We start from the raw sequence: 19,694 nt of genomic DNA, 5'->3' as shown, positions 1-19,694 counted from the left end.
TTCTTGTTCAATCAATCTCATTAAGTTCAGAGGCATAACATATTCTTTAAAATTCTCTTCATTGTCAAGTTCATCAGTGTTAATTGAATTCTCAAAGCTAACCTCTTTATTGTTATCATGATTATCTTCATGTTCATTTAAAGACCTGAAATTGAATGAAATGGGATATGTTGGCAAGATGTGCTTGGAAAGATAGAAACAATGAAGACACAAAAAGAAATGAATGAAAATGCATCCTTCCTAATTTTTATTAATAATAAATGATGAATGGCCCAAACAAGAAAGATCATCCCAATGCCTTGGGCAATAGCTATTGAGATGTTACAATTACATTGTTTTAGTCTTAAAAGTCACAGGCATCTTGATAGCACTCTAATTATTCAGCTTATAATCTGACGGACAAAAGCGAACCCACTCCTCTTGATTAAGCCCCACTTCATCTTCACTTATAGCATTCACATTATGATTCGGTAAAGGATTTTCATTAACATTTGATGCAGTCACCCCTCCCGTATCAAAGCAAATCATTCCATACTTGATCAACCGTTGCACTTTGTATTTCAAAATGGTGTAATTTTCGGTGGAGTGATCGATAATCCCATAATGGTAGTCACAGTGGGCTGTGGGATCATACCACTTGAGGTAAGGTAGCTTGAAGGGTTCCAATTTACTTGGAGCAATCAAATGACTGTTGTAAAGCTTCTTACATAATTTTGTATAAGTCATTGGAATTGGGTCAAACACAGGTTTCTCACGGGTAGTTCGTTGCTCTCGTGAACTATCAATGGGGTTAGTTTGGCGATTTTGAGGTTTTGAGGTAGGTTGATCGTTAGGACTGCACATGGTATTTTGAGGTCTATGAGGGATTTGATATGTTTGGGGGTATGGTGATTGTGCAAATGGTTGGTATGGGTGAAGAAAAGTGTTATTTACAGTAAGGTAATATGGCAGATATTCTGGTGGTGAGTAGGGTTGATAGCCTCCAAATTGCTGTCTATCAAAGCTCACAGCCTGAGCTTCAATTTTTTTCTTCTTCGAGACTCTCTTGCTAGATGCTTCATTTCCTTCTAGCTTGTCATTTTTTATAGCACTCTCAATAATTTTTCCCAAAATTACCACATCAGTAAAGTTTTTCGTTGCATTTCCTATCATCTTTTCATAATATGGAGGTTTTAAAGTGCTAACAAACAGCACTGTAGTTTTCTTCTCAGTCAGAGGAGGTTATACTTGAGAAGCAATATCCTTTCACCTCTGAGCATACTCTTTAAAAGACTCGTTTACCTTTTTCTTCAGATTCTGTAAAGACAAACGATCAGGAGCCAAATCGATAATATGTCGATATTGACTGATGAAGTCATGTGCCATATCGCTCCAAGAGCGAATGTGGGTTCTGTCCAGCTGAACATACCATCTTACCGTAAAGCCAGTAAGGCTATCTTGAAAGACATGCATTAAGAGTTTTTCATCATGAGCATGAGCTGCCATCTTTCGGTAATACATGGTGATGTAAGTTCTGGGGCACTTTGTACCATCATATTTTTTAAATTTTGGTACTTTGAACTTATGAGGAATGACCACATCAAGGACTAGGCAGAGCCCAGTAGCATCAACTGACCCATAAAAACTAAATCCTTCCATAACCTGTAGCCTTTGCTCTAGCATACTAATCTTAGAGCTTTCTTAAGTTTCCACTCTTATCTTTTCTTTCTCCTTCTCTTTTAAATCATTTAGATCAGGAATTGGTTCTACTGCCTTTTTAGTAAAGATAGGATTTACATAGCTATTATAATGCCCTGGGTTGGAAGCTGACGGTATTCCAGGATATGTTGGATATGTGAAGTGTTACGGTGGAACCTCTTAAGCAGATTGGGCTTGAGGTGGGCTAAAACTTGGAGGATATAAAGGGTCAACCACTTCTTGCAATGGAGGAACTTGTTGGCTTGCGTTTTCTTCGACTCCTTTTCCTTTATTCAGGTTATTAAGAGCATCCAGAATCTTGCTCAACTCACTTTCAATCTTCTCCTGTGCTTTTTCTATCTTTTCAAATTTATGAGAATTTTTCTACTCCATTTGTTTTGCTCTGGATCTTGTGTTGTATCGATGGGTAGGGTTCTCGCTAGATAGAGCTATTTTTGAACCTTGAGTACCATATCTTAGAATTAGTAATGTTATGCTATGCTTTATGTATGATGCTTTGATGCACGAATGAAATGTATATTTTTCTGAATGAAATCTAATATGAAATGGATGTAAATGATTGTGTTAAAACATGATCATAAAAGTAATGTAGATGTATAAAATTAGACAAATAACATAGTTAGTTTCATGGATGAAATGAAAGTGATGCTGATGCATAATGTTACATATAATAATGAAAATGATGCACAAAGTTAAACGACCAAAATGATTAGATAAACTTTTTTTTGAAATTTTATCTTTAAGGAAAATTGATACTTTCAACTTTTCCTCAAAAATATTTTTTGAAAATTTTAATTTCGAGGAAAATTGATACTTTCAACTTTTCCCTAAAAATATTTTTTGGAAAGCTTATTTTTAAGGAAAATTGATACTTTCAACTTTTCCTTAAAAATATTTTTTTCTTGAAATTATTATTTTTATTATTAACCAATGTTTTTAAATCATGAAACATAAAATAATATGAGTGAATATATGACATGCTACAACCAAAAAAATCAAAACAGGAAAGAAAATATCTTACCAAAAATTGAGCTTAATCCCGGATCAAAACCAATTTAAGTCAACTTTCTGAATCAGACCTAAATTGTTTCTTGAATGGGTTCCAACTTGGTTTTGATTAGTGAATGGCTCGGGTTTAAGGTCTTGGGTGAGCCTGTCTTGAAGTTGGTTTTGCTAACTGTATTCCTCTCTATCATCACAAACATAGGATAGGCAGCTACCTTTCTTCGAATAAATGCAGAGATATCTGGTGCTAACGTCAATTCTGGAGATGACACACGAACAGTCTCCACGTTTTTCTGAGCAAAGGGTGGCAGCAACTGACTGTTTTCAAAAAACTGAGAAGCTAGCAAGTTAGAAGCTGCAACAGGTAATGACACATTCATGGCTAGATATTGCATAGATTGCTGCATGAAAGGTGGCATTGGCAAGCCAGGTGGAAGTCGGAGTAAAGGTTGCTGCTGTGGAGGAAGACCATTTGTTGACCCGTAGTAACCTTGCCAATATATAAGCATGGAAAGCCCACCATTTGTGGTTGGAGCAGATGATGGCCTCCAGCCGCTAGCCTTGGCACTTTCCTAAAGTTCTTCTACATTAATCTCAGAAGGCTGGAGAAATCCGCGATTTCTACTAATTGTAACCGAAAATAAAAGCGAGAGTGTGCATATCAAAAGTACCACGACAACAACCGCGAGCTTGGTGTAAATTCCCTTTAGTCCTCCTTGCCTCTCATGCTACCTATGCAGCCCCGACCTCCGCATGGTTAGGAAAGGAAAACATTCTTTCAGATCTAGAGGTATTGCTATTTTTCTACGTTTCTTCAGTTGCTCTCGTGTTCTATTGCTGTCCTTCTCGCTTTCAATAAGGAGAGCAAGAGGAACCATGACAGGAACCGTAAATAAGAATCTATAGGCAGTGATAATCCTCAAGCTCATTCCATCATTTGCTGCCAATTTGTACAGCACATTCATTCCAACAAACGTTGTTTGAACCACTGCCATCACCATTGCTGGCTTTAATTCTTGTAAAATACTATACACCTTCCCCATTTTTCTTCCCCGTCGTTTTCTATTGCTTCTGTTCCTTTGTTGAGCACTGTAATTTCCAGACCCCAGATTATTAAAATAAAAAAGGATACTTGTATTAAAGAGAGAGTCATTTCTCTTCAAAATTTTTTCTTGGTGCCAGCAACTTCACGTTCCCTTGCCTGAGAGTTCCCTGACTCAAAATCTGGTGATGGTTCCATGAAGACAAGGAAGAGAACTAAATGAAAAGAGGTTTTTGCTATACTTACATCGGATGATCGTCCCTCGACCTATGAAAATTAGCAACGTTCACTTCATTCTTTGAATCCACAAATGCAAGCTGATCCTTCTTATTTCTTTCCTTCTTAAACTATGAACACTCTCGTTTCAGATCTGCTAGCTACTTTGAAATGTGTCCCAACTCCTTCTTTAAGCACTCAACCTTGAGATTCTTAACGTTTTCAGAACTGTGAACTAGCCACACAGGAGTCAAAGGAGTAGTACATTTATTTAGACTTTGATATAGTCGTTGTTGACGATATCGCTAAGTTCTGGAGTACCAACCAGGGTTCAAGAACAATCGAGGCACTAGAACATTGCCACGTAAACTTCACAAAATATTTCACGGGTGGGTTCTGAAAGGGCGAACGATTTTCAGGGGCTTTCAAAGGGAGGAAGCCTTGCTATCTTAATACGGAGATTGATGATGTGACGATGTTGATGGTGGTGGCCGTGGCAAAGGTGGTAAATAGGAGGAAAAATGAGGGCTGTTTTGGTTAACATGAGAACAAAGAAAAGCAGTTTCTTTAACTTGTATAAGTTTCTCCAAGAAACTCACGTCCCGTTCTTCCCTATTTTCTTTCGCTCATCCCCTTTTTCCTGGTTTCTGTTTGGCCTTTTCTTTTGCTACCTCCCCTCTCCTATTCGGATTCTTTTTCTATCTTTTCTCCTCTCTCTCTCAAACTGTGAATCCCCCTCATTTATAAAACCATGCTGTTTTTTATAGAGTTTCAGTTCAATTCCACTTAATCATCAAATGCTAAAGATTCGCATCTAATTATCCTTTTTGATCATCATCAAACTTAATTTCAATCTTTTTAAAAAAAAAAAATCAGATAATGAAGATAGAAAAAAAAAAAACAATAAGTAGACCATAAGATAAAAATTAAAAAATAATAAATATGAAATAAAAAATTTACAATCGAACTTGGACCGATTTTAATTGACAAAGGACCCCGGACAAAATGGGGTATCTACAAATATCATTAAAATTTTCTCAATGATGATATCCAACCTTTTACAAATCACTCGATGGTGATATCTGAATATCTAAATCTGAATATCATTAAAATCTCTTAGTGGTGATATCTGAGCCTTTTTTAACATTACTCAATGGTAATATCCAAGTATTCAAGTTTGAATTTCGTTAAAATCTCTTGATGGTGATATCAGAGTCTTCTTCGATGATAATATTCGAAGACTTTTGCATTTTCTCTTGAGTGATGATATCTAAAGTCATCTGTATTTACTCGGTGGTAATATCCAAGTCTTTTTCAGTGGTGATAGCTGAAGACATTTGGATTTTCTCTTAGATAGTGATATTCGAATTTCTCTTCGATAGTAATATTCGAAGTTATCTCATTTTTTTAATGGTGATATCTAAGTTTCATTTAGATTTATTTTGAAAAGTTATGGAATCTCTTATGAAATGAGATTTTACATTTATTTTTAAAAGTTATAGAATCTCTAATGAGAGGAGTTTTTTAAGAATTAAAAAAAATCAAATAAAAAATGCAAAAAATAAAAAATATATAAAGTTCGAAAAAAACAAAACAAAATAAAAAAAACTTTTAAAAAATCATTGAATTGTTGACTTTGGACAAACTTATTGCCTATTTCTTTATCCTATTTCTGATTCTTAATAATATATAAAGAGAGATAACTGTAAACACCTAATTTTGTCTGGATTAGTGATTTCATGTTCTAAATTAATTCAATATTCTAGCTTACACCCAAATTTTCACAAAGTCAATTTAATTATGAATTGTTGAGATAGGTTGATTAAAGATTCAAACTTCTTAATTTATTAAGCTTAATTGAACTTTGTTTTGGATTTTCTAGGTTTATGATTCGGTCCAAGTTGGTTGTGTTTGAAAGCCCAAAGCCTAATTTGTAATTTAAGACCCAAAGTTATTAATTAAAATTTAATAATTAAAGAAATAAAATTTTTTTTGGAAAAGTTAAAAAATTGAAACAAATTAAAAAAAAAAATAAGGGTTTTGCAAAATTGGTAGTAAGTGTCATGTAAGACACCACCTAAATGCTGGCCAACCACCCTACCAGCCATCCATCACCAGCCTCCCTACCACCCTAACCTATATTACCACCTCAGACAACCACCATGGCAGCTGAAATTAAAAGAATAGTTCAATATCGATCATATTAAACCCTAAACACAAAACTAAAAAATGAGGCCAATTTTGATAAATAAAAAAAAACTCTACTTAAAAATCACAAGCCCATATCCTTATAAACCAAAAATCAATCCCCATTAACACTATCATCCAATCTTTTTCACCCCCATTGCATTCTCAAACGCAACCCATCATCATCAAACAATAACCAAACCCATTCTGCCAGAGGACCAAATGCCTTAACACGCCATAAGCCAAACAACAATTCTCATCCCCTTTCGAGGAGTAACAACAAAAGAGCCCACAAAAAAGAAAAAAGCCTAGAAAAAGATAGGGTTTCAATGTTGGAGACTTTGAAAGAGATTCAAAGCCAAATTTTTAAAAGAGAGCTAGCTAAAGATAGGTGGAAGAACATAGTGGAAGTCTTTTTATCCAAAAAATGAGTAAATAAAATATTTGGACCAACATCTCATTATTTGCATTGCATGCATATCACCAAATTTTTAAAAAATAAACACAAGTTTTCAAGAACAAAATTCTAAGGTAATCCAAGTAACGATATATAAGAAATCTTTAGGTGTGAAAGAATTCTTTTAATATTACTAACATATTGAAATATTTTAAGAGTTTTTTTAATGCCAAAATTCTAATTTATTTTTCTCAAATAAAATAGAATAATAAAAAATTAACAAAAATAATAAAAAACCAAAAAATTGTGATAAATAAAAAGAAGTTAAAAAAATTATTTTTAAACAACAAATTAAGATAATTTTGATAAAATTAAAGGATAACATATAATTAATTGATACGGTTTAAATAAGTACTGTGATGGTATTAATCTCTTTTCATACATAACTAATTCTCAAATCTAAAATATTTTGTAGGCCCTAAAATTATTTTTTTAATAAATTTTAATTCATTTTAAAATTTTATTAAAGAAATAAGTGTTAATAAGTGATCATTCACACTTAATAAAAAAATATTATTGGTAACTCTTTATTTTTTTCAAATTCATCTAATGACTCCCAAACCCGACAGATTTGATTATTGATTCAAAAGATCCTAATTCAAATAATTCTACAAGCTTACTTATCTATTTTTATAGAACTTAATTAGAGACTAGAAAACTTTGACAAACAAAGGCTAGAAACTATTATAGGCAATAGTAGTCAAGTAACCCAATTATAGCTCTTTATACCTTGGTAACGATATATTAGTTTTAAAAGAAAAAAAAAAATCATCTTCTTCAAAGGAATATGAAAAGGTCACTTTTTCTAGACAGGAAAAAGGAAACTTTCATGCCTATAACGGACGTACAGATCATCTTAAAACATAAATTGAAAAAGTGAGAAAGCATGATTTTAAGAAAAAAAGGAAAAAAGAGATAGAGAGTAGGAAATTTAAGAAAGAAAAAAAGAACCAGAAAAATTCAAAGAATAGCCTAGTAAATTAAATGCACACAACAAAATCATCCAAGATTGGCTCCCAAACCAAATGTTACTAGTATTTGATTTTGCTTGGTGTTTTTTTTTTTTTTTTTCCTTATCCCTTAGACTTGGCAGTAAGTAGAATGACAGTGAATGCTTCAGACTCTTCTGGTCTCTTTGGCTAAGGATGAGCCTCCATTTCTGTACAATATTAGAGAATGGACTGAATTTGGCATTTGAACAGCAATTCTAGGAACAGACAAAATCATGGTTAGAAATATTGGATTGAACCCAAATTTGAGTGGTTATTCTCAGACGGATGCTACGATAGAAATACCAAACCTAGTGCTTCTAGCAGCACTCGTTTCTTTACTAGTGTTAATGATGATGGTTGCTTGGGGCTGGAAACGAGTGTGACGTAATAAACTGAGGGTGTTCCTTGCAGGCTTGTGTCTAACTGTCTGAAATCCTAGATCTGATCTAAAATGTTCAGCTTTCTTGATGAGTAACAGCACTAAAGTACCAGAAACTGTAACATCCAGGGGAAATCAATAATTCCTCTCTCCATTTCATTACTTTCCATCCGAATCCTCCCCGAATGCAAAACTGTTGTGTAAATTCCTCAAATGGTAAAATTCAAGTGTCTTTTCCTTCCAAGCACCTTTAAACCACATTTAAATAGTTGAATGAAAATGGCGATCCAAGAGAGAAGCAAATAATTAAATCAAATGATACAAAAATACTTTAGCATATTTGTTTTTTTTATTGACCACCATAAATACTAACATTACAACTGGGTATAAGCCTTTTGCAAACGAAGCTCAAGAAAAGAAAGAATCCTAGAGTACAATAAAAATTACTAGCATGAGCATTAAGATACGCGACCCAAGGATCTGGAAGAATAATTGTGTAAATCTGGAATTACAACTTGCAAAATGCAGATAGTGTATCATCCAGGACCTTTCTATCATACTCGCCTGTGAAAACACAATTGCCAAGAGGACCTTTCAGAAGGATAAGCCTTAGCAGCCCATCAGCTACCTTCTTATCAACCTGCCATAACCAAATAAAACTTATTCGTCAAGTGTTAGAGAAAGCAATTTGAGATGTACAGAACAAATAAAACTTGGCTCTCTTACCGACATGACAGACTTAAACATTTCCACAGTCATGGTTTCAGGAGGAGCAGTGGGTAACTTAGCCCGCAGTAAGATGTCACTAACTCGTTTGACAATTGAACTGTCAATCCAACCAAGGCGATATGACATGTCAACAGCCATGACCTGAGTTTTGCACACAATCAAGTTTAGTACAGACAGGAAAGAGGATAACAAAATGCAATAACAAACGAAATACCATGCCAGCTGCAATAGCTTCTCCATGAAGCCACTGTCCATATCCAAACCCAGTTTCGATTGCCTGGAAAGAAATATGAAGACATCAGCGAAAAAAAAGTTCTTACAATCTGGTGAAAATACAGATCCCTTTAAGACTAAGTACAATTTCCAACAAAACTAAACACAAAATAACCCCCCATCCTCAAACCAAAAGGAAAGAGTATAATTGGTACAACATGAAACATCAAGTTGTGAGTAACTTCATTATTATACAATTTTACAACCATTTCACAATTTCATTTTTGGGATTTCATACCATGCAGTCACATAACCTAAACTCCAAATAAGATCAAGGATACTTTATAAAACTTCAGTTCAGTAAGTTATACTCAGAAGCAAAGAGAAAAAAATGCATATGAATGCACCAACAATGAAAAAAATACATTCCCTTTGCATGCTAAAATGTAATATAACCAGTAGCACACATATAAAACTTACATGACCAAATGTGTGACCCAAGTTCAGTGTAGCCCTCAATCCACCTTCCTTCTCATCTAATGACACAACCTCAGCCTTGTTTTCACATGATCGCTTTATAGCATAAGCCAGTGCATTAGGATCCCTGTAATGATCAACACCAGATTACATACAGCTTGAAGAAATATAGCTTGCAATAATAAGGAAAGCACCAGAGTATAATATCCATGCTTGGAGTAGACAAGAAGAGGTATACACATCCAAAATATTACAATGCACACCAGTAAGAAGATTTGAAATGACAAATTGACAACCACCATTTTGAATTTCAATTCTCACCAAAAGTTCTCTCAGTTTCGCATTTCAAAAGAAGCTCCAATTTATTCATATGTTTAACTACAGTTCTTTCAATAAGTTTTGCATACCTTGCCATCAATTTCTCCATATTCTTTTCCTGCCACTCAAAAAACTCAGCATCCCTGATGAGCCCATATTTTATAACCTCAGCCAAACCTGATGCCAGTTCCCTATCTGGCAATGTCTCCAATGTGTCTGTGTCTATGAGCACACATTGTGGTTGGTAGAAAGCACCGATCAAGTTCTTCCCGAGGGGATGGTTTATGCCAGTTTTACCCCCAACCGAAGAATCCACCTGTGTATAATAACAAAGTCAAAAACATGATATGTTTGCACACAATGTGATGATTATACATAAATAAGCCATGTGTACCAAAAGACCTGTGCCATAACAGTAGTAGGAATCTGGATAAAATTAACACCACGAAGAAAAGAGGCAGCAGCAAAACCACACATGTCACCAATCACACCGCCTCCAAGAGCAACAAATGTACATCTCCGGTCCAATCGCGACTCGATGGCCTTGTCAAAAACTTTCATGAGAGTGTCCTATAAGCACAATCATTACTATTACTTCCATTGAGTTTAACAGCAACAATGTCGCAAAATCAAAATGTTAATTAACAAAAAAGACAGAAAGGAAAACCCACCATGTTTTTATACATCTCTCCATCAGGTAATATCACATTTTCGACAGAAACATTCGGGTTTCCTTTTGTTAAAGCATCAACGACTTTATCCAAATATAAAGGAGCAATTGTAGTGTTAGTTACCACAAGAACTTTCTTTCCATTAACATGCCTATCAAAACGACAATCCATTAATACTAAATACGGCGAACAACTTAGCATAATCTTTGCAAAAAATTAGCTAAAAACTAAACCAAATGAATGAATTAACTAACTTTTGAAGAAGTTCATGTTGATCAAGCAACCCGGATCCGATGTAGATTGGGTAGCTCCGGTTGCCCAAATCCACCTCAACAATAGTGGGAGATTTGGAGCTCTTTTCACCAACTGACTGATCCATCATCTTGGTCGCCTTCGAGCAAATCCTCCCCCTGAGTCCACTCTGTCTGGACAAAGCAACTCGTCCTGGATTCAACTCACCGTAACTCGAACTGCGGAGAGAAACCTTGGCGGGTTTATTAAGCCGTACAAAAAAGTCTGAGGAGTTGGGGCTGAAGTCAGACGACAACTTGGCATTGGGCTTGGATGAGAGAGAAAGAAAGAAAGCGTTTGTCGTGCATGCCATGGGGCGGGTTTCGGGTTCGGGTTTTGGATGGGGGTTAGGCGAGAAGGGAAGAGGGAGGTTCTGATTTGTTTTTTGGGGAAGGAAGAAACATTGTCTGAAGAAGAAAAAGGAGGAGAGATTTGTGGGTAGGTGAGACGGGAAGTTGTTGGTGAAGGACGATGCTGGAAACGGGTGGGTCCCGTTTCGTGAGATATTGAGGGTTGGTGGTGCGTGTGCTGATTTTCATATTTACGTTTAATTTCTCGTGAGTTTAACACTACTATTTGCTTTTTTTTAGAAAAAAAAAGGGTAAATTTCATATATATATATATATATGTATGTATATACTATGTGATTAAAAATATATATATACACTATGTGATTAAAAACGGATTGAAAGTGTTCGTAAAATTTAAAATGTGATATTTAATTATTTTATAATTTATTTTATTATATTTTTATTAAAAATATTATATTTTTATTTTTTTTCATCATCAATTTATTTTCTCTCTTTAAAACAAAACAAATGAAAATTTCCAAATCATTGTTTATCTAGCTACTTATCTTGCATGCTTGCATGCAAGATGAGTAGCTTTTGGACTCTGTAAATCAATTTGGAGAAGAAAAAAAGAAAATGATAGAATGTAATTCAACTTTTGGAATGGCTAAATGCAAGCACGTCTTACCTGTGTATTTGTGTTGTTTTCCTCCCACTAAACTTCTACATATACATCTGATTTAAGATTCTATTTTTACTATAATGATAATGGTTACAATATCTCTCACAATTGGGGAGAAAAGTTTTTACCAACAGTTGATGCAGTATCTTGCACCACCCGTTACTCTCCAAGATTTAATTGTGGTTGTACTAAATTGTTTTTGAGAAAAAAGCAATTTTGGATTGTAGAAGATAGAGAGAATCCTTATTTTGCAAATGGTTGCTTATGTAAAAGTTGTCACCCTTGAGAATCATACTCAAAATGAAAAGTGGTCAATTGTTTTACCCATAGGGGTAGACATAGAAAGAATTCCCAAACAATAACAATAGCAAATGGACAACAACAAGAACAACAACCGTGGGTTCCAACCAATCTTGAGATCGATCCGAAGAGGCAATCAAAGCTTATGCACAAGATACAAATCTGTATGAAAAGAATTGAAAACTCTAGTTTTTTTCTGACTTTCTTGGATCAAATTGAAAGCCTAAAAGTTTTGGATCATTTTCACGGGGTTTTGGGATCTGAGTTAAAATTGCGGGTGGTGATATATGGTATTGGCAACATTGAGTCTCATAAAACTCCTCGACTTCAACTTAGCCTTGCAGTTTTGATGAAAAAAAAGTTCAGTTGGATTTCATATCAAGATGGATGGATGGAGAATTTTATTTATCTGATTTTAGAGAAATAATTTATTCGATTTTTGAGAGAGAATGAAGTAACGATGAAAAAGAAGTAAAAAAAAAAAAAGAAAAAAGTAATAACTTTGGATAAAAATACAATAAAATAAATTATAAGATAATTAAATTTTATTTTTTAAATTTCAGGGCATTTTCAATCCGCTCTTAATCATATGATTAATACATTTATGAAGTTTATCCAAAAAAAAAAAAAAAAAAAAAAACAAAACTCTGTTACTGTCACTTTTTTCAAAAAAAAAAAATTTATGTATAATATTACTCCTTATTTAAAGAATATTTTAATTCAAGCATTTAACATGTATTTATGTTTTAGGATAAAAGGCCACCTAACTATTAAATTTTTTAATTTAGTCATTGAAATTTAATTAAATATTTTTTTTATCATTTAATAGTTAGTTTTTATTAACGTGTTCATGTAACATTACAATTTTAACTGTCAAATGTCACGTAACATTATCATATTATTCAATATATTAATGTTATCGATGTGATATTATAAATTTTAAAAAATATATATTTTGTTGATGTCATAATGTTATGCGGTACATAATAACTACGACGACATTGCTACATCAACACATTATTAAAGACTAACGGTTGGATAATAAAAAAAAATTATTTATTGAAATTTAATTGATTAAAATAAAAAATTTAATAGTTTAATAATTTTTTTGTCAACTAATAATCATTTTAAAAACACAATTATAATTGTGTGACTAATGATATAACTTATTTTTTTAAGACTATTTGAAAACTATATATCATCAAATTTGGCAAGCATCCATCTATATGTCATGTACAATTATACATTAGGAAGTGAGTTTTTATGTGAATAGACTTAACACACCATTAGGTGGTGAAATTTTGGACATTTTGAGCATAACATGCATGTATTTTGATATTACATGATTGTAAATATCATTAGAAATTTATTGAAAAATATATGATAAGTGAAGGGATTAAATGCCCTTATCTTACCAAAAAATTATTTTATTAAATGCAAAAAGGATTTTTTTTATAGGACCGCAATTAAAAATATAAAAATGACATATATATATATATTAAAATTTAAATCTCATACTTGTTGAATATCACCTGTGATTACATAACATTTTAGCATTTTTGTTAAGTATTAGCATGTCACCAAATTATTTTAGTTTTATAAGCTAATTAAACCAAGAGCAAGAGGATTGTACAGAGGTTCTGAGTTGTTAAGTCTAGCTAATATTTCTTCCATTGTTTACTTGGTTCTTTGTTTATCCCCTTGACTATTTTAAGACTAAAAATTTTAACATATATTATTTTCCTTGGATTATCTTCTCCCTAATCTAATAAGCTTATTTATAGAACTAAATTATAATCCGTGTGATATACGAAATAATTTTATTTATTTAATATGAATATATATAAATATATAAATTAATTTCTTTTTAAAATTATATTCAAATCTTTAAAATGTATAACATATACAAAATTTATATATATTGATTTAGCATTAAAAAATAAACTTTATAAAAACATAAAAAAAAATTATGTCTTTCCTTTGGATATTTTTTGTTTACAATAATATTTATACACCTATAAAATTATATCAAATAAAAATAAATTGTCTTTTTTTAAAAAATAAAATATATATTATTGAATGATAAATTAAATAATAAAAAAGTATTAACACATTTTCACTTTAGTAATCTTGACTAAATTATCATACAAAAGATGAAAAATATGTGAAAAAAATAAATGAAAAAAATATTTTTCATAAGAATGAATCTGTAATAACAATAAAATATATATTAAAAAAAATTTATAAACAAAAAAAATTACAATAATAATAAAATATACCTTAAAAAAGTTACTGAAAAAATAAAAAAAATTGATGTATAATACATTATATTTGTTGTTTTAAATTTGTAAAAGAATTTTTTAGTGGCAATTAGGAATAAATAGATAATTTTTAAATTAATTTTTTAAAATTTAAAATGGATATAATAAGTGATAAAGATAATATTAAATTTTTTGCATTTATTTGAAATATAAATTTGATAATTAGAGTCCAAATGGATATAATCATTTTGATAATCTTATTATTTAAAGATTTAAGATGAAAATTTTTAAAATTTTTAAAATCTTACATAAAATTGTTTGAATTTTTAATCTCTTATGTAAATTTTTTAAAAAGATAATTTTTTAAATAAAAAATTTTAAATCATGCTAAAAAGATTGTTGAAAGATTTGGATAAACTTAGTTTTTTTAATTTTTAAACATATTTGAAAGATTTTGATAATTAAATAATTTTTTAAATAAAGTTATTTGGTAAAAAAATAAAATTATTTATTAAAATAAAATCCAAATTTCATATTTTTAATTTTAGAATATATATATATATATCTAAATTGATTTGATTTTCAATCATAATTTGAATAATTTTGATATTTAAATAAATTTAAAATTATCTAATTTATAATTTTAAAAAATTATTTTATTTTTTAAAAAAATTATCTTATGTGTTATTTAAAAGAGTTATCTTCATAAGTATTTATGTGCAAATTTATTTATATATGCTGTTATATAAAATATATACATTTGATGTGTAAATGAATTGGTCAATTTTGGTATAGGCTTCATTTATCATGATTTCCATTAGCTATTAATAACTCTAGGATTCTTACTTCGTGATGGTATCGACCATTTGGATTTGACTATATTTCTTGTTATAAATGCTCATTAGAACTAGATTTAATTCAGTGGAAGAACGGGATTCACATTACATGTTCAGCAGAAAGCACCTCGAGTACTAATTTATTAACAAGAGGTACAAAATGCATTCCCATTTTTTCTCTTTGTATTTCAATTTTTTTTTAAATTTTTTAAAGTAAAATTATTTAATTATTCTCCTTACAACTTTTTGAAATATTATAACTTTTCAAAAATAAATTTTAAAAAAGTTATAAGTTATAATTTTTTGAAAATTCATTACTGAAAAAGTTATGAAAATTCATTTTAAAAAGTCATTAACTTTTTCAAAAATGAATTTTTAAAAAGTTATATGATTTTTTGAAAATCCATTTTTGGAAGTTAAGATAGTGAAAATTTTACTTAAAATATTTTTAAAATTTTTACCATCTCACCTCTCAAAAAAATTTTTTCAAAAAAGTTTTTAATATTCAAAAATTTTATTTTTGAAAAATTATGACTTTTCAAAATTTTATTTTCAAAAAGATTTATAATTTTTTTAAAATTTATTTTCAAAAAATTGTGTCAAGGATAAACGATAATTATATAATTTTACTTACAGAATTTTTTTTTTTTAAATTAGAAGCGTGAAGAGAAAAGGTGGGGTGCATCCGTGCATGTAGCCCCTCTCTTTACTAACAGAAGAAATCAAATCTGTAAGAAACTTTGCAAGCAGAATAGAAGAACTAACTTTGCATCCTTTCAAAACCCAGAAGTTTGTTAATCAGAAATGCTTGATATTAACAAAATTGCTCTGTTGCATCCTTTCAAAACCCAGAAGAACTAACTTTGCGAACAGAATAGAAGAACTAACAGAATATCATGTAAATACTAACGTCTAGGGCTGATTACTGATCCCATCCTGCCATATAACAGTCTTGTCATTGGAAATAATCCCTGAAAATGGACACATGAAAACATAATAAACATAACTCTGCAACCAAATCCTGAAATGCGTGACCTAGGTAGTCCTAGAGGAAACAGCTTTCGTCCGAGGTTGGATCTGCTGTTCTTCTGCCCCTGAATGTCAAAACCATGCGCCCTTCTGGAGCTATTTCTTCTGAGCGTAACTTCAGAAACAAAAAGAAATCTTTCCGAAACTGAGTCAAGTAGGAATTTATTACGGTAATTGGACTTGTCTTTGAGATGAAAATCTTCCATTTGTTTATTAGTGGGTTTGCTTTTTCAATCAATTCCGGAGGCACCTATGAATTTTTTGCAAGTGAGAAAAAACATTGTTAGGAATCTCTGGTCTAAAAATGACTACATGAACATCGTTCGTATGATACATTTCCCAAAGGAATTAGTAAACCGACCTAAGAAAGCCAATTAAGGCTAAAAGAAGAGTGCACGAAATGCAAGGTTTTTGATAGGAAAAGCCTCCCCTAGAAAGAGCCAGCGACACCCGCAATGTACAGGTCCAAACTGACGAGGTATATTCTTTTCCTGTAATTTCTCTTGAAATGCTGGCAAAGACTGGAAAATAGTGTTAAAATCATTTCCAGGAAGGTCATTCCCAAAAACACGGAATTCTGGTGCTGATAAACCAAGTTGACAGCACCTTTTATAGATGATGCTCGGGATCTGGGAAACTAAATAGAAAGTGTTTGGTCCTGACGAACATCCAAGGTCTAATATGAATACAAAGTTCTAAAGACAAAATGATATGAGCTATGTATCGGGTGAGTCACGCCATATCTAGAAATTATTTCCTCGACGGATGGTAGAATTATTTTGAATCTAACTGCAAGCCTATTAGAATTCAGCTCCTGCCTTGGTACTTTTGGTGATTGTGCCCCATCGGGGCCCAACAATAGAATTTTCGCTTTAAAACCAAGAACAAGAACCCTGCTTATCTTGGAGAAGTGTTCCCTTTAACACGCCAAAATTGAGCTGCAAAATTCCACTTAAAAACTTCTCAAACAAGTATGCCTCCCTCCCCTCCCCACCGGAGGGCAAGTAACACGAAATGTTGCTTTACAAAAACTAAGAACTGAATATGCATCTATTTTAACATGTCAAGCAATGGAACAAAGTTTTCTCTACCATATGGAAAGTTGGATTTATTGTTCGTATAATCATTGACAGATTTGGAATGATCTATAGTCTGTCAACCGTGTGTCAGCCTCCAACTGGCAGCAACTCTGCTTTGTCAGGGCAGACATGCACTAGTACCCTTACGTCACAGAAGAGAAGAGGTGAAGAAACTGACCTGTAATTTTGAGTTACTGGCATCGCTTTCTTCTCCGGTCTCTCCTTTCATGCTGAGAACTTGCTTAATTTTCTACTTGGTTTGAAGCTTGCTTTCCTACTCCAACTTTCAGTGTATTTATTCTGCCTTGGGAAGCTCTCTTTTATATATCCTTAGCAGCAATGTACATAAGGGCGGGTTAAAATTTGGAAATAAAATGTCAAATTATACAAAAAGTCATCTATATTATATTAAAATTTGAAATTTAATCTTTATATTATAATTCATACAAATTTAATCTTCGTATTATTTTGATTGGATATTTTAATCCAATTACTAATTCCATTAAATTTTTGTTGTTAAAAATATTATCGTAACTATTAATTTGATGATATGAGTATTGATTTTATTGACGTAGCGTTAATTAGGGTTGATAATCCAACCCGCCCCTAGTGGGTTTCGACCTGACCTCATAGAGTCGATTTTTTTTTTTTTTAAATCGGGTTTCAGGTCGGTTAAAGCTAAAAAAATTTGGGGTCGAGTCGGTTTTGGGTTTTAGGCAAACCTGACCTGACCCGATATTATATAAAAAATTATTTTTAATTAATTATATATATTTATATAATTATATATTTAAATATTTATATTTTTAAAAAATTTTATATTTAAAAATATATATTATTTATTTTGGATCGATCAGGTACGATTTATACAATATTTGATCGGATCAATCGGGTTCAGGTTCGAGTATAAAAAAGTAAAAAAAAAAAAAAAACTTCGGGTTGAGTCGGATTCGAAGAGAGTAAAAACTCGTCTCGACCCGACCTGTTACTAAGTCTAGCGTTAACTTTATTGATATGACAATTTAGCTGGATAAAATCAGTTGTTAAATTATACAAATGGTATCATATTTACATGAAATTTAAAATTTAATCCCAACACTTATACGAAACTTAAAATTTACTCATCTAGTATAAAAATTCAATATTTCAAATTTTTTATAAAATTTTTAGATTTTTTAAAATATTAAATTTATTTTTAATATTTTAATTGTTTTAATTTCTTTTTTTTTTGAAAGTTTTGCATTTTTTAAAAATTTAGTATTTTTATTTAAACAAAATATTTAATTTTATTATTTCAAAATTTTTAGAATTTTATAAAATTTTCCATATATTTATTTTAATTTTTATGTTGTTTAGAAAATTTTTATAATATTTTACGGATTTAAAATGAGTCTATAAAATTTAAATAATTTTTACATTTTTTTATCTTATTCAAGTAAAGAATAAATCGAAATTAAAAGTTTTTTGTGTGTCGCTATTTCTCTGTTTTATTATAGATTTTTATGTTCTTTCACCTCAAATATACAAAAACAGAATAAATTCTAAAAACCTGTGTCTTCTTTATCATTTATTTATTTATTTATTTATTTATTTATTTACTTTTCATTTAAACTTTTAAAAATGTAATTTTTTTTTAAAACATAAAAACTTAAAACTATATAGAAAATTTTATAAAAATTCTAAAAAGTTAAAAACAAAAAATTAAATATTATGATTAAATAAAATAATAAAATTTGAAAAAAAAATAAAAGATGATTTTTTTGAAAAATTAAAATATTAAAAAATAGTGCATTTAATATTTTTGAAACACTAAAAAGTTTCTAAAAAATTCAAAATATTGAATGTTTAAAAAATTAAAATCTAATTTAAAAAAATTAAAAATATGATTTTTAAAATTAAAATATTTAAAATTATATTACATAAAGATTTAAAAAATATGGAAATTTTGTATAAAAATTTGAGATTTAATTTTTTTAAAAAATAAAATTTGATTTTTAAAAGGGTAAAAAATATAACTTTTATTAGTAATTGTACCACTATTATTAATTTCAACTTGTATAAAGATGAGATTTTTATGAAATTATATTACAAGGACTAATTTTCAAATTTTATGTGAGTATAAGAATTATTTGCATAATTTAATAATTTATTTCATTCATCTATATTATTATGACAATAAGTAAATGTCATGTCAATAAAGTTAACAATCACATCAATATTTTTAATAGTAAAAAATCGATAACATTAGTGATTGGATTAAAATTATTAAATTAAAATTGTATGGATACTAATTCATATATAAGTTGCGGTACATAAATTAATTTTTAAATTTTTGTAAAATATAAAGACTTTTGGTATAATTTGATGAAATATAATTATGGAAGAAAAATCAAAATAATTATCCTACCTGCATTTTTAACTAAAATGAATAGTAGTTTCACTTATTCCTCTATTGAATTTATAACAGCTTTTGTTCTTGTTGTTGTTATCATTATTATTATTATTATTATTATTATTATTATTATTATTATTATTATTATTA

The 19,694-nt window shown here is 30.4% G+C and overlaps 1 protein-coding gene and 1 pseudogene across 1 annotated transcript; both read right to left on the bottom strand.

Moving 5' to 3' along the window:
• Window positions 1-8,295: 8,295 nt before the first annotated feature.
• LOC111292245 (3-dehydroquinate synthase, chloroplastic-like) lies at window positions 8,296-11,184 on the bottom strand. The gene is made up of 8 exons (XM_022884518.2): window positions 10,639-11,184; window positions 10,385-10,535; window positions 10,116-10,283; window positions 9,803-10,029; window positions 9,399-9,522; window positions 8,920-8,982; window positions 8,703-8,846; window positions 8,296-8,616 (listed from the first exon to the last, which is right to left on the bottom strand). The coding sequence occupies exons 1-8, from the start codon at window positions 10,986-10,988 to the stop codon at window positions 8,485-8,487; spliced, it is 1,359 nt and encodes a 452-aa protein (XP_022740253.2). The 5' UTR covers window positions 10,989-11,184; the 3' UTR covers window positions 8,296-8,484.
• Window positions 11,185-15,949: 4,765 nt separating this feature from the next.
• Window positions 15,950-17,353, bottom strand: LOC149516411 (putative methyltransferase TCM_000168; annotated as a pseudogene).
• Window positions 17,354-19,694: the final 2,341 nt, after the last annotated feature.

This window comes from Durio zibethinus, chromosome 10, assembly GCF_047325235.1.
Source record: "Durio zibethinus cultivar Kanyao isolate XHJ-2024 chromosome 10, ASM4732523v1, whole genome shotgun sequence".
In the NCBI taxonomy this organism is placed as follows: domain Eukaryota; kingdom Viridiplantae; phylum Streptophyta; class Magnoliopsida; order Malvales; family Malvaceae; genus Durio; species Durio zibethinus.
This window is presented reverse-complemented; position numbering and strand designations above follow the sequence as displayed.